The sequence below is a fragment of the Capsicum annuum genome, chromosome 12, assembly GCF_002878395.1.
Source record: "Capsicum annuum cultivar UCD-10X-F1 chromosome 12, UCD10Xv1.1, whole genome shotgun sequence".
Lineage (NCBI taxonomy): Eukaryota > Viridiplantae > Streptophyta > Magnoliopsida > Solanales > Solanaceae > Capsicum > Capsicum annuum.
This window is the reverse complement of record NC_061122.1, coordinates 227,426,300-227,451,783: the sequence shown is the minus strand read 5'-3', so window position 1 is coordinate 227,451,783 and position 25,484 is coordinate 227,426,300. Positions and strand designations below refer to the sequence as shown.

At 37.7% G+C, this 25,484-nt stretch overlaps 3 protein-coding genes across 5 annotated transcripts; 1 reads left to right on the top strand and 2 right to left on the bottom strand.

The window, feature by feature from the left end:
- Positions 1 to 2,587: 2,587 nt before the first annotated feature.
- On the top strand, positions 2,588 to 7,951 carry LOC107850326 (ankyrin repeat-containing protein At5g02620). 2 transcript variants are annotated; one of them, XM_016694765.2, is made up of 4 exons: positions 2,588 to 3,769; positions 3,917 to 4,439; positions 5,889 to 6,298; positions 6,646 to 7,951. In XM_016694765.2, exons 2-4 carry the CDS (start codon positions 3,977 to 3,979, stop codon positions 7,504 to 7,506), a joined length of 1,734 nt encoding a protein of 577 aa, XP_016550251.1. In that variant the 5' UTR covers positions 2,588 to 3,769; positions 3,917 to 3,976; the 3' UTR covers positions 7,507 to 7,951. The 2 variants fall into 2 exon arrangements, with proteins under 2 accessions (XP_016550251.1, XP_016550253.1); XM_016694767.2 differs by having other exon boundaries at positions 2,816 to 3,729.
- On the bottom strand, positions 7,831 to 17,009 carry LOC107850325 (type I inositol polyphosphate 5-phosphatase 12-like). 2 transcript variants are annotated; one of them, XM_016694761.2, is made up of 12 exons: positions 15,717 to 17,009; positions 14,077 to 14,431; positions 13,386 to 13,644; positions 12,437 to 13,250; positions 12,087 to 12,211; positions 11,769 to 11,853; positions 11,360 to 11,525; positions 11,217 to 11,257; positions 10,871 to 11,138; positions 9,894 to 10,017; positions 9,459 to 9,819; positions 7,831 to 9,071 (listed from the first exon to the last, which is right to left on the bottom strand). In XM_016694761.2, exons 1-12 carry the CDS (start codon positions 16,101 to 16,103, stop codon positions 8,730 to 8,732), a joined length of 3,327 nt encoding a protein of 1,108 aa, XP_016550247.1. In that variant the 5' UTR covers positions 16,104 to 17,009; the 3' UTR covers positions 7,831 to 8,729. The 2 variants fall into 2 exon arrangements, with proteins under 2 accessions (XP_016550247.1, XP_016550246.1); XM_016694760.2 differs by having other exon boundaries at positions 11,217 to 11,525.
- Positions 17,010 to 17,152: 143 nt separating this feature from the next.
- Positions 17,153 to 25,094, bottom strand: LOC107851363 (vacuolar protein sorting-associated protein 20 homolog 2). The gene is made up of 6 exons (XM_016696348.2): positions 24,474 to 25,094; positions 21,006 to 21,158; positions 20,754 to 20,906; positions 18,299 to 18,382; positions 17,598 to 17,763; positions 17,153 to 17,514 (listed from the first exon to the last, which is right to left on the bottom strand). The coding sequence occupies exons 1-6, from the start codon at positions 24,573 to 24,575 to the stop codon at positions 17,489 to 17,491; spliced, it is 684 nt and encodes a 227-aa protein (XP_016551834.1). The 5' UTR covers positions 24,576 to 25,094; the 3' UTR covers positions 17,153 to 17,488.
- Positions 25,095 to 25,484: the final 390 nt, after the last annotated feature.

Here is a 25,484-nt window from a genome sequence, read left to right as displayed (position 1 = left end):
TATAGCCTTTTTGGGTATAGTTCAAGGGTAATTGAATAATCTCTCTTTATTAAACACTTAACTAATTGGAATTAATATGTACAGTAATTGTAATAGGTATATTTACACAAACTACTAAGGGGTTATTTGGTATGATGAGTATAAATAGTTTTGGAATAAAAATTAATTCCTTCGTTTCAAAATAAGTATCGTTTTAACTCATTTCATATATATCAAGAGAGATTGTTGAATGTCAAAGAAAGTTTCATATTAATGGTTGAAAAAAAGGAAGAAGCTACATATACGGTGTAATGATACTTTTAATGATATAACGCTTATCGACAAAAATTATACAATCTTAGCTCAAAACAAATAATATAACACCGTAATAATTAAAAAAAAGGTAGTTCGGTTCTTAAAAACTTTCAATTTAGCGCAAGGTTCGAGGATGGGTCCGATCGCAAAAGTCTATCCTACGTAGCCTCATCTTTCATTTTTCTACGTGAAACTATTTACAAGACTTGAACCTGCTGCTCCAAGAAGACACACACACAAAAAAAAAAAGCAAATCGATGCACTAAAGCTCCTGTTATGTGCAGGGTCTGGGGACTGACCCATATACAAGAGTGTATTTACGCAGTCATACCTTGCATTTCTGTCAGATGATGTTTTCAAGGCTTGAATCTGTGACTTTCTGGTCACATGACAACTATTTTATCTCAAAATAATTAATATCACACCATAATAATTAAAACAAAGGTAGTTCGATGCTTTAAAATTTTCAATTGAGCGCAAAGTATGAGGAAGAGTTCGATCACAAAAATCTATTGTATATAACTTTATTTTATATTTTTATAAGAGACTATTTATAAGATTTGAACCCGTTACTCGAAGACTCGCCTTTTATTATTGTACACAGCCATAATAAAAATATTTTAAATCTATTTTGTCCAACCTTATTTACCAAAGAAATGGAATCTTTTGAATAATCCGAAAAAAAAGACATGCTTACATTCAGTAGTGTCAGAATGTGATTAAATTATGTAAAATTTTGGTAAACTGAAAAAACAGTCCACGAGGGTTGGTGTCTTTTCTTGATTTTAAAGGGACAATTTTTGTTTCTGCATTGCATCATTTTTCTTAATCCACATTAAGTAAACTAAAAAAAAAATTAAAAAAAATAATGCATTAAAATTTTCGCTATGCATAAAATTTTGATAGGAGCGGATCTATAATCAAATTTTTAGTATCTCGGCACTGATTAAATTAGTTGCAGATTAAGTTTAATTATATAAAAATATATAAAATCTGATATAAGAGTTAGAAAAGCACCCAGTAAGCCAAGAAGATAGCTGAGTGTTATAGTTTTCATGTGGAACCTTAAAAGCTTTAGACGTTCCTACGTGTGCTCGAACCTTTGGTACACCCACGATTCCTAAATCCTGAATGCGCTACTGGATCTTGAAAAGGACTTAACACAAGGGTCTATTGTACACTAACTAAAAGTAAGACATAATTCTAATTGCTTTATTTTCCATAATTTGTGTCTCACATGGAATAAAGTTTAAATTTCGATTCTACTGTTCTTGCAGTTTCTTATACTTTGAGTTTGATCATTATTTGTTGTTTCTTAACATTTCGGTTATCATTTATCTTGTTATGACTACTGTTTAATTTGATTTGCTTAATATTATTTTGTCATGATTGTCCTTTTTTCTTAAGTTGAAGGTCTATCAAAAATTGATTCTCTATCTTTAAGATAAATAGTAAAGTTAACATACATTCTACCTTTCTTAAATTTTACTTTATGAATTTATACTGGATACGGTTGTTGTTGTTGTTGTATTCTCATATTTTTTTTTTTGATTTTCCATACAGTATTCGGTACCTGCATTGGAGCCCGACTAATTCGAATTCGTGCTGGGTAGGACCTTATTCGGGGATAGCGCTCCCAATAAAGTTTTCTTTATACCCAAAATTAAACTCTCGACCTCTGATTAAGGGTTAAACAACTTCACACCACAACCCGTGTTTGGTTGTATTCTCATATTACTAGTACCTGCCTTATGATTTTTATTCCATCAAATGTTAGGTACCCTTTCTTGTATCACATTGTGGGACCCAACATAAGGGGTAGGCCCCACCAATTATCTTATCATCTCATGACTCATGAGCTTGCTGAATAATATGGCAGTATAACAATGGCCTACCTACTGTATGTATGCAATCTCTGTCTTTTAGTGCACGTTTTGATGTTATCACATAACATCAAATAGCCACCATGTTGTCTTTTTTTTAATTAGTACTCTATTTATGTATTATAATATCATCATGATATTCGAGTCAGCTCATACATAGTTTAATTATCTTAACTGGATATTTACTATTATTTTTTGATAAAAGTATGAATCAATAGTAGAGTCAAAATTTTCATTAAAAAGAGGTAAATATATAAAGAAGTCACGCGAATTCAACGTCTAATATAGACTTAGACAAACAATATAATTTTTTATCTAAAAGAATTTGGATGAATACCCTACAACCATGTGGCTCCGGCCCCTAGTATGAATAACTTTATTCACCAAGATTTGAATAGACAAGAAACGATCATCTAATATGTTACTTTTCTTATTATTAACTGCTATATTTTTTTCACTATTTTCTTGTTTTTATATGTGAATTTATTGCACTTAAACGGTGAGTATCTTGAAAATAACCTCTTTATCTTTATGAGGTAGTGGAAAAATTTATGTGTATTATATTCTTCAACAACAACTTCATTTAATAAAAATTTACTGAGTATATTATTATTATTGATCACCATGTTGACTGAACACGCAAGCTTCTTTAAGTATTATAACCAAACTTCTATATTTTAATATCTTATGAAAAAGTAAAGTTGAAAAAAAGTAAAAAGGAGGGGTCTTGTTCTGTTGATTTATTTCATCTGAGGATTTTAATATTAGTAAAGATTTCAAATTTATATTAGCCTGACAGAAACAAAAAGTGGGCTAAAACCATTGAATTCAGTGACTCTTTTGTTGCTTTTACTGCTTTTTTGTTGTTACGTGTAGAGTGGTAGTGTTTACTGTTCTTGATATTTTGGAGTTCATCAAGAGGGAAGTTGAGTGGTAGAATAGATACTCGTGGTTGGATCTTTTTTATCCTATAAATAGTGGAGTTTTAGTGCATCGAGTTGTCATTTTTTCAACATTTCAACTGATTTTCAGCTTTTAAGGTTCCATCAAAAGTGAAGTTGAGTGGCAGGATAGACCGTTGTGGTTCGACTCTTTTCTAAATCCTGCACGTAACGAGAGTTTTAGTATACCGAGCTTTACAAGATGTCAACTGATTTTTAGCTTTTGGGGTTTCATCAAAAGTGAAGTTGAGCACATAACGGGAGTTTTAGTGCAACGACCTGTGCTTTTCAAGATTTCATCTAATTTTCAGTTTATGGTGTTTCATCAGAAGTGAAGTTGAGCTCTATATTTGTTGAAAGATTGGTTCTTTTTTTGTCTGATTTGAGTTCTTGATATGCTTTATAGTTATGTAAATCCACTGAAAGATTGTTTCTTTTTTGGAGTTGTTTTGATTTGCTGGAGATATCCAAGACTTATAGTATAGTATATAAAGGGTTCTTGAAATTTGCTTCTAGATTTTTGTGTTGGCAGGGATTCTTAGGAGATTCAACCAAGGAACTACTTACTCGATCCGAAGGGCCTCCGGAAATAGCCTCTCTACCTCCACGAGGTAGTGATAAGGTCTACGTATACTCTACTGATTTCACTGGGTATGTTGTTGTTGTCCTTGTAGCCAAGGAACTATTGCTATTATATATTTTTAGCTAGAAATGTGAGAGAGGTGATAATTTTTGGTATCTTAGTACATTCCTTTCCAAATTGAACTGATAATGATGAAAAAGTTTCAATCTTTGTAGTTCTTGAAAGTGGATAAAGTTTGGTATTTTTATACAAGAGATTAGGGGCTTGAGTTCTTTATGATCATGGAGAAACAGGTTAGTTTCCAGGGTGCTAAAATGGAGAAACAGCAAAGTTTTCGAAATGGGGCGATGGAGAAGCAGAAGAGCTTTAAAGGGATAATGGAAAAACAGAAAAGTTTTCGGATAGCGATGGAGAGGCAAATGAGCTTTGGTGGTGGTGAGAGGAAAAGGGGTAAGGATTCACCGGGGAAACGCGGGGATTCCCCGTTGCATCTTGCAGCCAGAGGAGGGAATTTAGGTAAGGTGAAAGAAATTGTTCAGAAGTTTGATGAAAAAGGCGTAAAAGATTTGCTATGTCAGCAAAACCAAGAGGGTGAGACTGCTTTGTATGTTGCTGCTGAGAATGGAAACAGTTTGGTTGTTGCAGAGTTCTTGAAACATTTAGACCTTAAAATTGCTTCTATTGTGGCAAATAATGGTTATGATGCACTCCATGTTGCAGCAAGGCAGGGTCATCTTGGTGAGTCCTCTATCGATTTCGATTCTTGAATAATCCATATAACTTCTGCTTCTATTGGAACACAAGATTCCCCTTTTTTGTGGAAAAGGCCCCTATCAATAAATCTGATTTTATGAATACAATTCTTCGATATCTTGTTCATTCGCAACAAAATATTCTCTTTGTGCATCAGTTAAAAAACATGATTTTTTTGGCATTTTAGCCTAACTCATTGATCAAGAATTAAGAAACTTAATGAATTTGATAAGTACAAAAACCCCTCTTGGTGAAAATTCAAGAAATTTACAAAATAAAAATTGAATCTAAATTAGGGGATAAGGAATATAGATTCTTTCGCACCTCGATTCAGATTTGACATTACATGTGGTTCTCCGAATATCTTTCCAGATTTGGTTTCAAAGCAATCGAAATTGCCAGTAAAAACGTGTACTTCATGGATGGACAGGGTTATTGTGCTTTATTAAGTGTTATTCTGGACTTAAACTTGGTAATGCACATGCACTTTGTTACTGCTAATGTTGATGGTGACTAGAGTCTGCAACATCTATCCTGGATCTTAGTTTCCAAACCTTTAGTTTTTAGATGATGTAGTACTAATAATTTCTGACTGAACTTCTTGTTTAACGATATATTCCGCTGTAGGGTTTGAATAAGAATGTAGATATTTATCATACACAAGTTTCCACAAGCCTAGTTGCTAAGAACGTAGATATTTATCCTTCTTGATCATGGCCAAGGGTGGTGAAGTCCTCCGCTAAATCTAACTTCCTTGCATTTTATCAAAGAGCAAGTTCTGAAAAGTGCAGACGTTTTTGTCACATTATCTGTCGCGTTCTAACCCAACTTGTTTGGGAATGAAGCTTTCGCATAAGTAGATACAGTGGGCGTTCTGCTAAAAAGGAAAATATGGCCTTGATTTTGGCCTAATGCAATGAAATCGCCAATTTGGTGAATGGTTACAAACTCATATGAGACTCAAATCTTTTTCAGTTGATATTATCCACAATTCTATCCCCTTGGAGTTGGGAGTATTTGTTCAGTGAAAATATTTTTGTGAGATATTTGTTATAAAGAGTGATAATATGTAAATTATTTCCCTCGTGTTGCTTCCTGGATTACTAAGTTAGTAGCTCCAGATTGTAAATTATGCATGTCTGATGATCAAACCAAATAAATCATTGTGTTTTTTAGTTCATTTTTCATTGCAGTCTTTATTATGCGTTAAGGAGTTTTTTTATAATACCGCAAATATCACCTGGAACCTTGATCCCAATACTTAGCCTGTGTAACTTGATCAGATAAGAGCTTATATGTTTGTGGAGACCGATACAAAGAAACTTCAGTGGTCGCATTTTGATCTGCTATTGTTGTTTCAAGCTTGTTGTGGATACCTATTAAACTTGAATTCAGTATGCTCCTTTCTTACGTGCTTTTGGGATAAAATTGCAGATGTACTGCAGGAACTGCTGCGTTCGTTTCCAAACCTAATCATGACCACAGATCCGTCCAATTCTACAGCTTTACACACTGCAGCTGCACAGGGACATACTCATGTAGTAGATATGCTTCTGGATATTGATTCTAACCTTGCTAAGATAGCTCGGAACAACGGAAAGACTGTGCTTCATACAGCAGCAAGAATGGGACACTTGGAGATAGTTAGGTCCCTTCTTAGCAAGGATCCTGAGATTGGCTTTCGAACAGATAAAAAAGGCCAAACTGCCTTACACATGGCTGCAAAGGGACAAAATGTTGACATCGTGCTCGAATTGATCAAACCAAATCCTGCTGTATTGGCCTTGGAAGATAACAAAGGAAACACAGCACTTCATATTGCAATAAAAAAGGGACGGGTACAGGTTTGTTTATCTGTTTTTCTTTCTCGTAAAGCAACTTCCACAAACTTGAGATTTGTTATGTGTGAGCTGAACGTGGGATACATTCTATATCTTGAAGAAAAATGCTGGTAGATCAAGCGAATACTGTGCATTCTGTAGCTTAAAATTTGTGAATTTGATATTCCTCCGGTATAAGTAACAGAAAGTCTTTCAGAGAGACTTTTTGGTTTTATACATCCTCAAAGTAGGACAACCAAGCTCCTGCATGAAACTTTGCTACGTGTACTTGCAGACTGTACAATGTTTTTTTACTTGTTCAATCAAGGAAAATCAACATTCTTTTAAAACTACGCTATGTGTAATTGCAGATGGTACAATGTCTTATATCAATTGAGAGCACTGATCTTAACGCCATTAATAAGTCTGGAGAAACAGCTCTTGATATTGCAGAAAAGTTTGGAACTCCGGAGCTTGTTTCTATTCTGAAAGAAGCCGGAGCTACCCATTCCAAAGATCACGGGAAGCCCCCTGGACCTGCAAAGCAACTCAAGCAAACTGTCAGTGACATAAAACATGATGTGCACTCCCAGCTCCAACAGAGTCGGCAGACTGGCTTCAAAGTACGAAAAATTGCAATGAAGGTGAAGAAGCTCCACATTAGTGGTCTTAACAATGCCATCAACAATGCAACGGTTGTTGCCGTCCTTATTGCTACTGTTGCTTTTGCTGCCATCTTCACTGTACCTGGCCAATATGTTGAAGATAAAACCGATGGATTTTCGCTTGGTGAAGCACACATAGGCAGAAAAGCAGAATTCATAATCTTCTTCTTGTTTGACAGTATGGCCTTGTTTATTTCAGTTGCTGTTGTTGTAGTCCAGACTTCCGTGGTCGTTATTGAACATAAAGCAAAGAAGCGACTCATGTTTTGGATAAACAAGCTCATGTGGGCAGCTTGCCTCTTCATCTCAATCGCCTTTATCTCTCTTAGTTATGTCGTGGTTGGATCAAAGGAAAGATGGCTTGCCTTGTATGCAACTGTGGTTGGTTGCATAATAATGCTCACTACGATTGGCTCCATGTGCTATTGTGTGGTTCAACATAGGCTAGAAGAATCCAGGTTGAGGAGCATTCGAAGAAGTGAAACTCACTCACATTCTTTCCCATTGTCTGTGGCATCAGATACCGAGCTTGTCAGTGAGAACTACAAAAGGATGTATGCAGTATAGGTAGAATAACCAGGCAGCTTCATGCCTATGAATCAAACACGAAGCTCAGTAACCGAAGCTATAATCAATTATTTACAATTCTCAACAATGAAGTCCAACAGCACTGACATGGCATCAGATTCAGGATGGAGAAAGTATGAAAGGGATCTCTATTGATCAGTTCCTGCACAATTCTCTTTGCTGTAATGCTGAATTGTTGCAAAAATGATGCAGCAACTTTCTTGGAAGTTCACTGTCAGTATATTTCCCATAAAAATGAGACAGTTCGAGATGCAGTTTTTCTGGGAGTCTATATGGATAGAATAATTATTAGTACATATATTGCAACTTGGTGACGAGAATGTGGGGATGGCTGCTATTTATTTTTATGCCTATATACCTAATCACCTTAGTTCATCAAACAAAATGGTGTCATTGTATAATTTATGATAGCTTTTTTCCATCATCATGAAGTTCCATCCTTCACAGCTGCTATCATTTATTAGAATTCCGCCAACATGAAGAAAAAACCCAGAGAATGAGCTAGTTCTATGAAAGTTTAGATCTAACAGGTAACGAGCCCAACTTTGTTCTTTCTTCCCCATCTAGGATATCTTTATTTTAGACGCGACGTGGTAATTCCAATGAGGTACTAGAATTACAACATATCCAGCATTATTTGTGTATTGGCATGCATATCAGAGGCTTTTCATTGAATGTATGGAACACAAAAGGTAATAGTTTCTTCAGTGTGAAAAATTATCGTATAGTTTTGAGATAAAAAGTAACTACAAAAAAGTGGGGAACCTGATTCTAGTGAAAAAAATTGGGAGAGAGAATTGATTCTCTATATCCAGATTATTCCAGCACTAATCATCTACGAGTATGTACATCGTGACCTACCACACATTGTCAGCGAACGGAATCCCAGAGTTTTACATCAAAGCATTGGCTTGAAACCCTCTTTTGGTGCTATTGTTTTCCTTAAGTTTATAGGCTTTCACGCAGCACCTCTACCTCCACGAGGTAGGGGTAAGGTCTGTGTAACGCCTACCTTCCCCAGATCCCACTTGTGGGATTGCACTGGGTGTGTTGTTGTATGCAGATACCAGGTACTCTGAAAGCCTTGATGATCATTCATATTTATTTGTCAGTGAACTATCCTGTTGAACAGCAAACTTATGGTGGGAGCTCCCTTCATTTCTTCTTGAACTGTTTGGCCCCTGGTAGGAGCTACGTTCATTTCATCTGGAACTATTTGACCTCCGGAAGATACTCCCTTCATTTCTTCTGGAACTGTTTGACCTATAACGGGGGCTCCCTTCATTGCTGCTGGAACTGTTTCTCGATAGCAGGCATACTGCATCAGTTGAGAAACTGCAGCGGAGGTGTACTTGATGCGCCCTTACCTTCATTGAACGACTGGATTTCACATTGATCATTAATATCACCTCTTCTCTTATTTCCTCGGACCATTTTCTTGGTGAAATAACTTCAGCAGTATCCTCTGAATTACGAAACTCTTCCTGATGTACCAAGATCTCAGCATCTTCACCAGATTTGATCATGCCAGCCGCAGGTGTGACCTGAATCAGTAATAATAATAATAAGATGGCATTGCTTGGAGAAGAGGTCTACTGTGAGCTCCGACTCTTGGATTAAGCATGGTTTTTGCTTCGTTTACAGTGTTGCTACATGTTACAAAAGGGCAGCCCGATGCACTAAACCTCCCGCTATGTGCAGGGTCCGGGAAAGGGCCCGACCACAGGGGTCTATTGTACGCAGGCAGGCTTACCTTGCATTTCTACAAGAGGCTGTTTCCAGGGCTTGAACCCGTGACCACCAGGTCTTACTCCCCTTCACATGGCTGTCGCTACATGTTACAAAATGTAACTATGCAAACGGAATTTCACTAGTGTTAATTAGGACTCGAGAGAGGTGATTGTTCAATAATCCATGGACCTGGAAATCACCTCAAGCCAACGGGGAAAACAAAAGAAACCTCTGGGGTGATAGCCTGATGTTTGCTTGTCCTTGTTGATAGCTGATTGATATCGACAAGTGATTTGGAAAAAAACATTATCTTGTCTCCTAATGTTTGTAATCATTAAGCTGAATGTTTCTTGATTCTGAAGAGAAATCTGGCTGGTACTGACAGCAACTTCAGGTATATAATGCAGTTCATCCAGTAACGATCTGATTTTCTCGTTATACTGGAAAATCTTCCCAAACTCTCTTCTCCTTATTGATCTGTCAACGCGTGAAACTTCAACATTGAATTTGCACCGCACAGGCTTGTGATCGCTATCTGTCACTTCCATGCAAGCATCATACCTGTCACGTAAGTGAAATTGGTTTCTTCGTAAAGCAACAAAGGCCTACTTGAAGAAAGCCCTGAGAAAACCTACTGTAAAATGGAAGCTGCTACAGGGCACTGTAAACTGCATTTCATAGAAGGAGCTGCCCGACTATCTCGATATAGCACTCGGTCACACCAAGCTGGAATTCGTTTCTTCTCCCCGGAATCATATCCTAAAATGGAAAGAGGAAAAAAATTTCAGTGCTTTTTGACATTTCATGCATTAAGCAATACAATCCAAAAGGGAAATCCTAGACTGGTTCTTGGACATGTCTCTATCGTAAGAATACACTACTACGACAACATAATACCTAGTGTAATCCCACACGTGGAGTCTGGGAAGTGTAGGATGTATGCAGATCTTACCCCTACCTTTGGTGGGTAGAGAGGCTGTTCTGATAGACCCTCGGCTCAAAAGAAGTGTAGACAAATCATGATAGAAGGAAAATAACAACAACATAATAGCAAGATAAATAGATCAAATGAAGCAACAGGTCATAGTGAGAATTGAAGAACGCAATACCGCTAAGAGAAAATAAAAAATAAAAATAGAGGCAGCAACCAATGAACCAACAAAAAAAGGGCAGCCCAGTGCACTAAAGCTCCCGCTATGCGCAAGGTCCGGGGAAGGAACCCGCCACAAGGGTGTATTGACTCGGCCTTACCTTGCATTTTTGCCAGAGGCTGTTTCCAAGGCTTGAACCCGTGACCTCCTGGTCACATGGCAACAACTTTATCAGTCAAACAAAGAACAAGATACTATGCAAGAACGGAAAACAAGAGACTAGACCCTTACTCTCCCACATAAAGATGCTATAACACTCGGCTGTCTACTAACCTTCTACCCTAGTTCTTGACCTCCAAACCTTTCTCTCTACGGTCATGTCCTCAGTAAGTTGGAGGTGTACCATGTCCTGCCGAATCACCTCCCCCCAGTATAAACAGTTTAAACTAATATTTAGCGAAGTGTAAGAAAGTAAGATGTTGAGTCACACGCCATAATCATCACAAAAAAATATACCTCACCTCCTAATCCTGGTTTACCCTTGTCAAACTTGTAAGTGGGAGGAAATCTGATGATTGCTTCGCGCATCCCTTGAAAAACTTTACCAGCTTTCATTTCTGCTCTTAATTGATCTTTCTCTCTAAGCCATTCAAAGCATCTTTGTGAGACAAAGTCCCTTGCTTCATCATAAGATATTCCAAAAAGACGATAATTAAGATCCCCACAAAAAATCACCATATCAGCTTCAGCAAGGTCGGTCTTTCCCACACCGGGACTAATTGCTGCAGCCTGTTATAGAGGAAGTCAAGCTTTAGTTCCATAGAAGAAGATAGTATGAAACTGATGAATACAAATACCACGCCATACATCTGTACCACGAAGCATTTGAGCAGAAGATGACACGCCAGCTGCAAGAGAGAGGATCCATGGCAGGCCAGAAGAGTAAAGCAGCCACAGTAAATATGTGGAGAAGACAAGAGAGCAAGTCAAAAACAGGTATCGCAGCATACCAGCAGCATTGTCAAGAAGGTTGGAAGATCGAGTGAAAGCCATTGTTCTATATATATGATCAAAATCAGCATTGCGGCGGTTAACTGCTTCTAAATGTGCTGCAAAGTGACAGTTCACGAAGCACATGATCCGATCAAATACTCTTAACCTCAGACCGACTCCACCCTGCATTATAATTGTACAACGATGAAAATTGTGGCAGTCCATTCCCTTTCTCAAGGGAAAACAACAATACTTTATATTAGAAGATGAAGCCCTTATAATTGTCTCAGTGTCTCAATCATCTTCATTACCTCACCTTGAATGATAACAAAGAATTTTATCCAATTTGAACGCTTAAATAGCTTGACGAATTCTAATGACAAGATCAATGTTTTGTTATACCTTTTAATAGTAAGAGGTACTTACCTTATTACCAATGGCACGTCCTAAACCACATGCAACTGCTGCAACGTCAAGGTCCCCCACATGTGCTCTAAGAGTTTTTCTCACCCTAAGTTAAAGATTAACAATCAACATATCAACTAGGCATCAATCCCAACTCAGTTAAGTTAAATGATTTTAATGAAAGTAACATTTCAGTAGTATGAATAGGCAGGAGACAATGGAAGAAATACTTTCCCCAGTCGAGTCAGAAAAGTGAAGTTTTATGATGCATGGTTTCTTTTATGAAGTACAGCTTAAAAATGGCGAATAACTCATTACACTAACCACACTAGTTCTTACCAGATACCGATAAGCAAGCCAGCTAGTTGCCTTGAGCCTACCCTTTCGAAAGTTGATCCTTCGTCCAAAGTCTTCCCAATCGCATCCAGCCACCACTGTCCACTGGCAGTTCCTTCTAGTCCTACCTATAGTTGACACTGTGATCAGGATAATGCCATGAACAATAAACGAGATGAATATAGCATAAGGTGTCACTATCCACATGGTCCCAATATGAGTATCCTCAATCATCAATTCTATCATATATGATGTTGGATAATCATCACCGGATGAGCTAGCTTCTTTTATTTGAGTTGGGCGCATGGTTCATTTTCTTTACGAGATGTAAGAGGTGTACTTTGATAGCTTACAGTTTCTTTTGCAGCAGACATTGCAAGAAAACCTGCTCCCATTTCTACTTCTTGCAACCCAATTACTACAATCGCAACATCCAAAACGGCAGAACCCAGCCAAGTTGTCAGTGCTTCCTGTGAGGTTTTTCCTTCAGCAACATTCCACGTGCCAACCAAAATCCTAAAATTTTCTTGCCGGGTGTATACATATCTTTTCTTTGCTGTTTCCGATTGCAATATATTATCAATAGGTCCTGGAGTGGCAAGGGTCCATCCACGTATACCACCGTGATTAGCCAAGCTAAAAATATAATCACCCCCAACGGCCAATTTTATTACAGGCCCGTTGTGAGCAAGCCAGTCAGCTATCAAGTTCCCTTCAAGGTCCAGGACCTGTACCATACCACTTACATAGCCAACCCATATTCGAGAACCATGAGCACATAAGCACAGAACAGCACAGGGATGATGATGGAAATCTTGCAAACGGTTTCCATTCCCATCCCACTGCACAAGTAATCCATTTGAACATCCACTCCAAATCATTCCATCAGATGCAAGCACAAGGTCTTCGGTCTTCCTACTATCTTCTGCCAATGCCCCTGACCCCTTTGTTGCAACTCGACGTACAGCACCGGCAGCTCCCATTATAGCATTGCGTGAGCGCTGGAAAAAGTTACCTCCTTGTGACTTTTCTTTTTTAGATTTGGAACCAGACTTGACACTACTCTCATCTTCCACTGCTTGGTCTGGCACAGATGACATATTAACCCCATTCTCAATCTGACCTTCTACATTATACACTTTCAGGAGTTCCCTCGTTCGTGCATCCCTACAGTTTTCGAACTATCAGGGTAATTAGTGGCTAAACAATTATCAAAAAAGAAAGTCTTACCTCTTCTCTTATGTACTAACATAGGACAATACATACATCATATTCATCTGGAAGCAATGTAGAGGAACATACCATAACGAGAAGGACAAAGATCCAGATGCCCACATTTTTGCTCTTACATAATCAGAGAGCAAGCAATTCACATCAGAAGATGAGATGTTACATACACCATTAACTGTAACTTGGCTTCTAAGGTTAACGAATGACCTTTCCACGAGTAAGGTGGCAATGTGTGTTTGTGTTTCATCTGATGATAGAGAGAGAGATTTCTGTACTGCTTCCCGGGGCCAAACCTTTATGATACCACCTTCAAATCCAGACCATATATCACCTGCACCAAGAAGAAAGTAGTCATAAGCCATATCAAGCACACTTTATTTTTTGGAGGAAGGTAACAGTGTGTTAAACAGCAGCACAGAGACTGTGCTGCGAGCCAATTTACAATTCCAAAAACAAAAATTATCTCGTTGTTCGTCTAACAAGGTCTTTAGAAACTCTAGCAATGTATCAGCGTCATCTACATAGTTTTCTTTACACTAAAAATGAAATAATAATAATATACAATTCATCTCGAGTCTTTGAATTTGTGCAACTTGTATCTTCAAAACACGAAGCAATCACATTAGTATCTTGATCAATTTTCCTTGTTACTATTAAAGAAAGATCATGTGATGACTAACAAATAAGATCTTATTACTCAATAGTGTGATCAGAATGATAAAACACTGGTTAGGATCATAAGCAAGGAAAAACTAGATATTACCATAAGAAGATATAACCAATGAAAGAACGGGGCCACGATGAGCATTCCACGAGAGCCCTTCCTTGAAAGAGGAGTCATTAGAATTAGGCTGGTCCGTTCTCCACGACTTTATCTTGCCATCCTTATGCCCACTCCAGATCACCTCATTCCCAGAATCAAATATCAAGCATAACGCCGGTGATGTATCATCTGACTCATAAAAAGGTGCTGCATCTTCATCACCTCTCCTTGCCCGTCCTCCAATTCCCATCCCGCACTCATATTGATCGGAAAAATTCCACACTCTTATCCCGGATTCTTGTCCTGCCCATAATTGTGTCTCTGTACAGGCAATGGTCCTCAAAAATTTCCCAACCTGCATTGTTATTTAAAATTTGAAAGAGAAAATGCAGAACGATAATAAGGAGAAAAAAGTCATGCTTCTATAATATTTTGCCATAATTTCTTCACTTCCGACCATTTCATTTTCGGTCTACTTTGATATGCTTCTCCTTGAGTCAAGGGTATATCGGAAACAGTCTCTCTACCTCTCAGGGGTAAGGTCTGCGTAAATTGTACCCTTCCCGACCACACTTGTGAGATTACACTAGATATGTTGCTACATGATAAGGAGAAAAGAACTATAGAGCTCATGCATTACTCATCAAAAAATTCCCATCCATTTCAAATATTGTTCAATTGATTTCCGACTTATTTTTTCTTCTGTGTGATGCACATTCAAAAACTGTGCTCCCAACATGTGTACCTTTGTTTCTACAAACATAGTACATTGGTTGTGTTCTATATGATGTTTCTTGAAAAAAGTCATTCTAGTATTTCCAATATAAAGAAAATGTTTTCCACCTAAGACAATATTCCATCTTGTATGAGTTGATGTCATTATATTCCTTATGGTGTCCGTGCCAGCTTGCATGCACCTCGATTAATTCCACAGGTTACCAGCTACCTCCCACCAGCACTAAAAGAAGGCGACACATCTCATGGATGTAATTTTTATTTTGCAGGTATCTGTAACTCTTACCCCATACCACTTGTTTTAACCAGTATTTATATCTTGTTTTTAGCCTTAATGCTAAATATATACTCCTATTGTCCTTTATAACAGAACACCATCATCACACCGTCTTCTGCCTAATACTATTACTACCGGTGGCAGAGCCACATGTATCCAAGGGGTATACCCCTTCGCTGTAAAATTACACTGTACCGACAGGTAAAATTCTCTTTTATGTATATACATTTCATTATTTACTTTTTCATATTTGACACCCCTCGATAAAAATCCTAAGACTGCCATTGATAATCTTCATGTCATTCAGGTTAACAAACAATCAAATAATTCCCAATGATACTCCCTCCGTTTCAATTTGTTTGTCTTACTCCTTTTTAGTCAGTTTCAAAAATGATGTCTCTTACCCTTTTTGGCAACTCTTTAATTACAGTTTTCCACATGACATGTTTAAGAGCACACAATTAAAGACATTCTGATACATTCTACAAATCTTTAGTTTAAGACCATACGATCCAAACGTCTTATTTACTTTCTTAAACCCCGTGTCAAGTTAAAACCAGACAAACAAATTGAATTGGAGGGACTAAAACATTCTTCCTCCATTGAAAAGGAATACACATTTTGTCACCTGAGTTTCTTTGAGGGGATGTGGCCTGAGCTCAAGGTAAGTTGGACGGGCAGGGCTCAGAGGGGCACGAGCTGGTACTTTAAAGCTTCCAACTCCACCACCACTTCCTTCAAACTCGGGCAAAGGCGATTCATTACTATCATCTATGCCTTCAATCTTTTGATTAACCAAATGAGAGCCTTCTTCATCATTGCATAACTCTTCTTGCTGTAAACCATAATCATTATTATTGTTGCGAATGATGTTATCATCGAGGCTGTTATTGCGAAGCTGGACATGGGGACGCCTGTAATTCGTCCCTGTATATGTCCTCAGCTGGTAGCTTCGCGAATTGGCCTTTGTACACTGATCTGATCCATGCACCTTATCCTCTTTGCTTTCATCCATGCAATCAAATGTCACTATATTTCAATTTTCATTCACAGTCATGAACATATTTCTCAAACAACTTTTAGTCTTTTTGCTCAACAAATCTTCTTTATACCGTCTAAAATGCCACAAAACACTCGCGAATCATCCCAAAACAACACGAAAATCATAGATATTCAAACACATCAATTACTACGTAAACATTTTTATCCGAAAAGAGCATTCAAATGGTGAATTCTTCAACTTGTAAGAGAAGAATGAGTAAAAGGAAAATTGAAAAAAGTGTGAAGAATAGATGAGAGTAAGTGAAGCAGAGGGAGTGGACATGCATGGGAAGAGGAGAAAAGTCAGGGGGAGTTGTGGAGGATGCATGATTTGTAATTGTAAGATTTCAGGATTAGTTAAATTAAGACTTTATAGAAAATTATATAAATCATTTACTAATGCAATAGAAAATTTTTACTAAATGAAAAATGTATTAATGGTCGAAAACATACCTAAAGCATCTCGGTCTTTTGAATTTCATAGTTTCATACCTGACCTATTAGGCGTGCGAATTTTCTACTTGAAATCAACTGTTTATCAAAAGACAGCTCAACTAAAGAGAACAATTGATAGTTGATGTATGTTTTGACAAATAGTTAGAGATAGTAAAAATTTAAATGTATTTTTGACCCTTCAATCAAAGAAAATATTATTACATCTGTCCCAACTTTACTTCTTAGTTCGTCCTGAAATAGTTGCCACCTTTCAATAATTGAAAGTTATTTTTTAAACTTTATGTCAGATCAAACAATGTCGTATAAATTGCGATGGAAATATGTTGCTTAGATTTTCTGAAGCTACATTCATTTTGGATCAAACTTGATTGGTACAACAGTATTCTAAAAAAAATAGGAGGAAGTATAACTTTATACTTTGTATTATTTTTTATATAATAGATGTTTAATTGAATACAAAAAAGCTATTTTTCAATCACATGTGAATCCTTGGCTACTTTCAAATTACCAGTCCAAAAGTGACCAAACCGCGCTATGGTGTTAGAGTCAGTTTGTGCACACCTCGACTTTAACCAATACCAAATAAATTAGCTCAAACAAGAACAGTTATTTTTCTGTCTTGCATAATACAGAAGTAGCAGAATTACAAGCAACTGGTAGGACATGAGAATGAAGACAATGGTAAATAACTTGGTATGTGTCAACAACTCAGAGAAGTACTGTACAAATATGACTCCCAAAATACAACCAGAACTTGTACAAATCATAAGAGATGGGATAGAAACGTTGAAAGATTACAAATTCTTAGCATCGACAAGACTTTCGTAGCATTGTGAAACTTGAAATTTTTTTTGATAAATTTCACCAAATTCGAACTTATGGACCAGTCAAGTCGCGCTGGAATCAAGCAGGTATCGGTTCCTCCAAAACTGTGCAAATTTGAACAGAAAACTCAGAAGAATACACAACAAAGAAAAGATGTGTGTGTGTGTAAGGGAGAAAAGAGCAGTACCTTTCTTTTGCACGGATACGCCAGCCGAAGTATCTTGAGTGTCCTCAATAATAGATTCTGTGATGACTGGTGCTTTAGTTGGTACATCAGGTAGATCCAGTTTCTCGTCAATGTTTTCAGCGGAAGGTACAGCAGAAGGAGCTTCCGGCAGATCTTGAAGAGTTAACTGTACAAATTTCCCAGCATCAGGTAAAACATTCATTCTTCCGAGAATGACACAGACGCAGATTAAGACCACAAGATTCAAAAATCTTCTTTACTTTCTTAAATTTTGTGCTCGATCAAACTAAGAAAAATATAATATGAAATGGAGGGAGCATCATTATATCAAGGGATGGGAAAACAATAGCTTTCAAGGTTTCAAAAGAACCTAGACCTCTACGTGGAATTACAGCAGTGCCGTATTCAATATGTGCAAGTTTTTGCTTCTTTCAAATAAGGAGACATCGTCACCAAATACTAAAGCGTGTTATACTAGAATTCCACAATGTTGTAGGTGATCATTTAGTCACAGTTGATTATCTCTCAACCGGAAAAGGGAAGTATAAGATGATTCGTCATGGGAAAAAATTAAGGTAATTTTACTTTTAAGTAAAAAAGCCGCAGCAAAGCTGTTATGGTGTCATCGACGAAAAGAGCATACAATTGCTAAGAAATGCACTAAGTTTTAGCACCAATTGCCAGCATAAAAATAGACAGACCTGAGATTCCAGATTCTCAAATTCTGCTAAAACTTCCTCCTCGTCTTCAGCAGATAGCTTCTCTCCAAGTATAGCATTGACTTCCTGCAAAAGCATACGAGCAGTCACACACAAAAACGACTAGATGGGAAAGGAAGCGATCTTCACTGTCAAGCTGATCGCTTTCCATATTGCACTTGCTATTCACTCTGAGAATAAGCAGCACTACAAATATATGTAATAGAGTGTTGTTGTCTCTCAAACTGAATACTGTCAATTTAAAAAGAAGAGACGGAAGCAAATACACATATATAGATTTGGAGAAGGTAACTGAAAGCTAGGAGCATAGAGGCCAAAATGTATTGAGCACACAATTAAGGAACATCTCTGCTTCTCAGGAAACAATAAACATAATACCTAATCAAATAATTTGCTCAAAGACTAAAAATGCATCAACAATGATCCTTTCTCCAAAGTAATTTCCTTTTCTAAAACAAGATTGTGTTGAAAACTAGTTCATCACCGAGCGGAAAGGTTAGTCAAGGGGAGCTCGGTGAGCAGAAGAATAAGATGGATAGAATGGGATTTCAAGGCAAAATAGCCTATATAATAGATCCTGTTCATGGATTAACGAAAATGTGTTTGGATTTTTCAAAACTCCATGGACATGCAGACAACAACCGCAGCAGTCACCAATCTGGTCCCCTACCCCACAAAGTAGCTTGATGGCCGAACCACTCCCAAGAGTCCAGCCTATAACTGGAATGGATAAATCAGTCGAGCTACTTTCATCAAAGATCCGCGACTCGCTAGCGCATCCAGGGCCCCGGCGCCCAGCTCAGCTGGAGAGGCCTAGCCTGATCCCCTCGAAAGCTTGATGCAAATAAACGAATTTTTGTGCTCTCCAAAGAGCAACTCTTCTCAAAATCTCACTCAAAAGGTGCTGAGTTGGAACTGTTGTATTTTAGTCGGTCGGGGGAAGCGGTAGCTTCGTGCTCCGCTTCTAAACCCTCCACACTCGGTCAGGAATGGGAAAAGGAGAATGAGTAGGACATTGGGGATGAGGAGCTCTCGGTACTCGACCGTTAAGTAAGGTCTGTTACGGAAGACCCTTTGCCGCAAGGAAGAAAGAGGGTAGCGTAGGGTAGAGAAGTGGCTAGTGGCAGAATCTAATTGGGAGCAATTCCTTGGGACCACCTCCAGCATAGGTAGTCATGCAAGACATTTCTTTTTCAAGTTAATTTACCCTCGAATTTAATACCCTTCCTCACCCAGAAACACTAGGAACTTACAATACGTTGGTAAGAGAAATTACAGGGATAAAATCAAGAACCCTTCTTCCTGATGGATAGAAAATCATTTCAGGAAATAGATCGAGGCTTGTATTGTCCATTATAATATTGGGGATAGTCAGATACCAGGAGAACATAGCAGCAAAATTAAAAGTCAAACAGACCACTGCAACAATGAGCTAACCTAAGTGGCAGCAGTGAAACCCAGGAAGGAAAATAAACTAAAATTCAAGAAAGATGAACCAATGATAGCTAAGTCTACGAAGATCAGACTATTCATGGAAAGAAGTCGCACGAGACGTAAGATCTCTTGGAATCCATGCAAACTAGGGGACAATGGAGAAACAACTCATTTAGACAAATACCAACTATTTGGGACTAAATTTTTGTCATGTTGCTAAGTTTACATTAGGTATAACGTTTGTTATGAGCTTTTAGTCTTGTTAAGGATTTGTTCGTCAATAGAATATGTAGAGGATTTACAGTGCTAGAGAACCTAAGCTTTTTAAAATTTGATTTATACAAGTCAGCGACAAAGCTAATGAGGACTCATACAGTTGATCCCAATTACCTTGGGATTGAGATATAGTTTTGTGGTTGTTTAAAGTAATGATTTCATTAATACGAAACGAGGGGGAACCCCTAATACAAGACAGAAGCAAAAGAGTCGAGAATTTTTTAACAAAAAAACAGATTCTCAATAAATAACATCTTTACATGTTTTCCAGATTTTTAGATTCAGAAACATTTATTCTCAGATTATGTTGGATCTTTCATATTCAGATTTTATCACTGATCATTATTTCCATCTCCAACTGTTATCAACTAGACCTAGTTTGGTTTTTATTCATGTTTTTAGATAGAGATAGGGCCATAATAGTATCAAAAGTTCTAGCTTGTTCGAGGCGCTTATTCTAGAGTAGGTTGCCTTTTGTACTTTGTTTTATAGATATATGAATTCTACCCTATTATAATATCTCCTTTTAAAATTCTCTCTCTCCACGTATCCTTTTTTTCCCTGGTCTTTCCGTTTCATCCCCTTTAGCTTTCTCTCATCTCTCTTTCAGTACTACATCAAAAACCACCATCACTATACAGGCATGAATGAACTCCCAAATCTCACAAGGCTAATTAGACACAACCAAATATAAATGAGCAGGGGATTAGATATCAAAAGAGCTTACATCTTGATAAGCTTTTGCCTCTGCAGTATCATCCATTAACTTTTGAACATCCTCTAGGTTGATCTCACTTTGTATTGCTTTGATTGCATTATTTCCAGTTTTCAAACTCTCAAAGACAGCCTTCTGCTTGCTTGTCAGTTCAATATCTGCCAACTAAACGAATTTGCACATAAAATCAGAAAACAATTTAAATGCTAAAAGAAAGTACGGGCATTTAGCATGGTAGTAAAAGTATTAAGAAGAATTACTTACTTGTTGCTCAACATTTATGAGCCAGACATCAACTTGCTTTAATAGTTCTTCTTGCACTTTCTTCTTTTTTAACGCTAAAAGAGCCCTCTCTTTCTTCTTTTCCCGTAGCAAGTCCTTCGCAGCTTGTTTCTCAGCTTCAATAACAGCATCAAGCTGAAACACCAAAGAACAACATAAGGGATTACCAGGTCTGAACCAACACGTCACACGTGCATCCAGTAGAATATTACTTGAGGGCATCTTGTAAATCAGTCCCTAACCGGAGCCTTTGGCACCAAGGAAAAGGCGAGAACCTTTAAGATCTTAAGGTGGACAACCATCTTGAACCTTCAGTTGCATCTTTTAACAGAATCCTGAGAAAATTCCCCTACCTCATGTAAGACTAACATATGCCCATTTTGGGTTTTCTTTCCTTAATTAATTTACAATTTTTTGAGGGATGTTAGCATTCTGACTTAGTGAATAATCAAGGGATGGGTTACTCCCCTACTAAGGATAACTTCCCAGAACTATTGAAATTTGCTCCACATCCAGTTTATACCTGAGAATGCCTTTATTTTAATTTTTTTGTACAGAAAAATATGATATGAACAACAAATTGTTGTTATTTCAGTGAGCAAGTTACCACAAAGTGCTCACCACAGAGTTCTCACCCAAATGGCAGAGGCTGCAGCAGAGGTTGTGGTTTCCTGGTTCCCCCGAAAAAAATTGCCATTATTTCAAACACTGGTTGATTCTGGGACTTGAGGTCTTTATATGTAAAGAATGGATCTTGGGCCTAACTAAACCTCAAAAGCTAGCTCATGAGGGGAGAATTGTCCAAGTCCATATAAGGAGACCAATTACCCATTCCTTTTCCGAGGTGGGATACTTAACACTCCCCCGCACGCCCCAGCCTCTTTAACTTGTTAATTGGAGCGGGGATAATATAATATGGGCCCCAGCATTGCTGAACAAAGATTTGAGATGGGCGTGACTCTGATACCATGTAAAGAATGGATCTTGGGCCTAACTCAACCTCAAAAGCTAGCTCATGAGGGGAGAATTGTCTAAGTCCATATAAGGAGACCAATTACCCATCCCTTTACTGAGGTGGGATACTTAACACTCCCCCGCACACCCCAGCGTCTTTAACTCGTTAACTGGAGCGTGGATAATATAATATGGGGCCCCAGCATTGTTGAACAAAGATTTGAGATGTGTCTGGCTCTGATACCATGTAAAGAATGGATCTTGGGCCTAACTCAACCTCAAAAGCTAGCCATGAGGGGAGGATTGTCCAAGTCCATATAAGGAGACCAATTACCCATCCCTTTTCCGATATGGGATACTTAACAGTATAGAAGGTAATTGCTCTGAACTAGAGCTGGTAAGTCAACTTATATCTAGACTATATGGTTTTGAAGATTTAGGCAATTCACAGGCTCTCTTTTCTGGCGCGGAGAAAAGAAAAAAAAGTTCTCTATTAGGTCAGTTATAACCTTCTTTCATCCAGGAATGGAGCTGACATATTGTTTTTCCAAATGGCAACTTCGAAGAAAAAATCGCTGCTGAAGGCTCCCTTTTCTTACCATCAGCATTATATGAAGCAGCATTTACTGAAACAACTTCTACAAAAATGAAAACCCATTGTATGAAAGGTACTATTTTTAAAGAAAATCAGAACCACAGTATAATAGATCTTTTATGCATCGAAAGTACAAGCTATCAACATCACTTCCTTCCCTATAAAATGGCCATTGAGATGCCGAATATATAATGTGTATTGTAGATTGTTAAAAATTTTCTGGGAAATGCCAAGTTCAGTTGCTAATTGTTGCGCAATGCAGAAGAGCTGGTTGATTCATTCAGACATATAGAAACTTTGCTATACAGCTCCTCTACGCATCACGTTGTGGTTAAGGAAGAACCAAAAACAACAACAATGACAATGCCTCAGTACCAAACAAGTTAGGGCCGGTTATATGAACCCTCACTAACCATTTTACTTCACTTAAACTCATTGCATGCCAATGTTATAGAAAGAAAAAGAACTAATTCTTCCTAAAAATAGTTGTTATTGAAAGATTAAGAAAAAGCATATACTCCCTTTGTTTCGATTTGTTTGTCTTACTTTCCTTTTTCGTATGTTTCAAAAAGAAAGCATCTTTCCCCTGTTGGCAACTCTTTAACTCTAACTTTCCACATGACATGTTTAAGACCATAAAAAGGATGTTTTGATACACTCTACGTATCTTTAGTTTAGGATCACAAGTTCAAAAGTCTTTTTTACTTTTTTAAATTCCGTCAAGTCAAAAAACAAACAAACAAATTAAAATAGAGGGAGTAGTTCCACAACTTACTCTCAACATCATAAATCTAGTATTGACATCGTTATTGAGTTATAATTGCAAATTGCAATGAACAACCAAAGCCTTTTTTTTAATAACCGCAGTGTCCGGACCAGCTTACTCATACCTCAACAAATTCCACAGGATACCTGACACCTCCCACCAACTTTCAGGTACCAAGTAACTCTATCCACCATGACTAAAACAAGCATACAGGAAGAAATCACCTAGTACTTTTGTCTCTACTAAAACTTGAACCAAACATCCAAAGCCTTGTTTTTTTAATAACTGTGGTGTCCATGGAAGCTTGCACGCACCTCAACTAATTCCACGTGATACCCTGCCACCTCCACCAGCATTAGATACCAAGTAACTCTATCCACCAAGACTAAAACATACATGACGAAATCACCTAGTACTTTTGCCTCTACTGAAATTTGAACCTAACACCCCAAGCCTTTTTTTATAACTGTGGCGTCCAAGCAAACTTACACGCACCTCAACTAATTCCACGTGATACCCTGCCACCTCCACGTACCAAGTAACTCTATCCACCAAGACTAAAACATACAGGAAGAAATCACCTATTACCTTTGTCTCAACTGAAATTTGAACCTAACACCCAAAGCCTTATCTTTTTATTACCGTGGTGTCCAAGCAAACTTGCACGCACCTCAACTAATTCCACGTGATACCCTGCCACCTCCCACCAGCAACAGGTACCACGTAACTCGGTCCACCAAGGCTAAAACACATGGGAAGAGATCACGTAGTAAAGCTGTCAATTTCATAACTTCATCTTATAATTCTCCAAAAAAATCCAACTCCCCACCTTCAAAGAAAACAAACAAATCCAAAGACTAACCATGATCTATCTTTCTTAAACTCCATTTAGCTCCAAAGAATTAATTAAATCAACCAATTAACTTCAGCAACTGAAGTTCCCTCTACTAGAGGCGGATCCAGAATTTAAATTAAATTTTACGCGCTCAATCTTTAAAGTCCCAACTATAAAATCCATTATATTCATAAAACAACAAGCTCAAATTCACAATTCATCACAATTATACTAACACAATACGCATAAATTTATGCTCCGCATTAAAAATACTAAATTCAAATTCAAAAAAAGGTATACCTGTTGTTGATATTGAGCAAGTTTACGCCTTTGAGTCTTCAAAGAAAGAATTGCTTTATCAACTTCTGTAATCTTTGGTTTCTTCACAAATATATTTCCCATCTCCCAAATCCAAAACCCACAAAAATAAAATAAAATCAAACAACCCTAAAACAAAAACAAAAATATTTTTTTTACAATAAAAATTAGGCCTTTTACATATTTCTGCAAAGACCCGTTTATATATATATTTGTAATTGACTTTCCTATGAGCTAAATAAATAATATGAAAATATGAAATTAGGAAGGAAAAAAAAAAAGGGAAGGGGGGCCGGGGGGGCGGGGGAATTTTGGGTAAATCAATGTTACTGTTTTGTGAGTTGTAGCTTTTTGTTTTTACGTGAAGGTTGAAGAGGAAAGGGTTCTTGTCAAATTAAAAAAAATATAGACACAATGCTTTTTAACTTTGTCAATTTCTTAATAACTTTTATGGTAAGATAAAAAAAATTTTAAGAACTATCTTTCAATATCACCACCCCATTGACTTGAGACCCGAGATCCTACGTTGACCCAAAAGTCAAAACACGACTCTCGAGTTGGATTTGGGAGTTGAGTCCTGAGTCGGGTAAGGTCTCAGTTCCCAAGTCGGGATTAGGAGTTGGTTTCCAATTTAGGGTTGGAATCAGAGTAAGTCCCTGGTTGAGGTCGGATCCCAAGTTTTAAGTCAAGGTTGGGGTTGATAGCTGGGTTTCAAATCAAGAATCGGGGCCTGTATCTAGAGTTGGGTTTAGGGTCGGGGTTGGGAGTCAGGTTCGGGGGTCGAGTCGAATAACAAGTCAAGAGTCTAATCTTGGATTGGAGTCGTGAGTCAGGTCCCGGGCTATGATCAAACTCCCTAGTCTCTCGTGGTCGAAATTTAGGTCCCCAATCGGGGTGAGAGTCGAGGTCAAGTTGTAAGTCGGGGTTAGGAGTCGAGTCTTGGATTGGTAGTCAGGGTTGCGTATAACGTCCCTAGTCAGGGTCGTAGGTCAA

What these genes read in the sequence shown, in the direction of transcription:
- LOC107850326 (XM_016694765.2), top strand. Translation starts at nt 3,977, where the DNA reads ATGATCATGGAGAAACAGGTTAGTTTCCAGGGTGCTAAAATGGAGAAA. An exon ending in AGCAAGGCAGGGTCATCTTG is followed by an intron (nt 4,440 to 5,888) that starts GTGAGTCCTCTA and finishes ATAAAATTGCAG; the next exon opens with ATGTACTGCAGGAACTGCTG. An exon ending in TAAAAAAGGGACGGGTACAG is followed by an intron (nt 6,299 to 6,645) that starts GTTTGTTTATCT and finishes GTGTAATTGCAG; the next exon opens with ATGGTACAATGTCTTATATC.
- LOC107850325 (XM_016694760.2), bottom strand. Translation starts at nt 16,103, where the DNA reads ATGGATGAAAGCAAAGAGGATAAGGTGCATGGATCAGATCAGTGTACA. An exon ending in ATCCCCTCAAAGAAACTCAG is followed by an intron (nt 14,432 to 15,716) that starts GTGACAAAATGT and finishes ATAACAATGCAG; the next exon opens with GTTGGGAAATTTTTGAGGAC. An exon ending in GGCTTGCTTATCGGTATCTG is followed by an intron (nt 11,854 to 12,086) that starts GTAAGAACTAGT and finishes TCTTTAACTTAG; the next exon opens with GGTGAGAAAAACTCTTAGAG.
- LOC107851363 (XM_016696348.2), bottom strand. Translation starts at nt 24,575, where the DNA reads ATGGGAAATATATTTGTGAAGAAACCAAAGATTACAGAAGTTGATAAA. An exon ending in TTGCTCAATATCAACAACAG is followed by an intron (nt 21,159 to 24,473) that starts GTATACCTTTTT and finishes TTGGTGTTTCAG; the next exon opens with CTTGATGCTGTTATTGAAGC. An exon ending in CGTATCCGTGCAAAAGAAAG is followed by an intron (nt 17,515 to 17,597) that starts GTACTGCTCTTT and finishes AAATTTGCACAG; the next exon opens with TTTTGGAGGAACCGATACCT.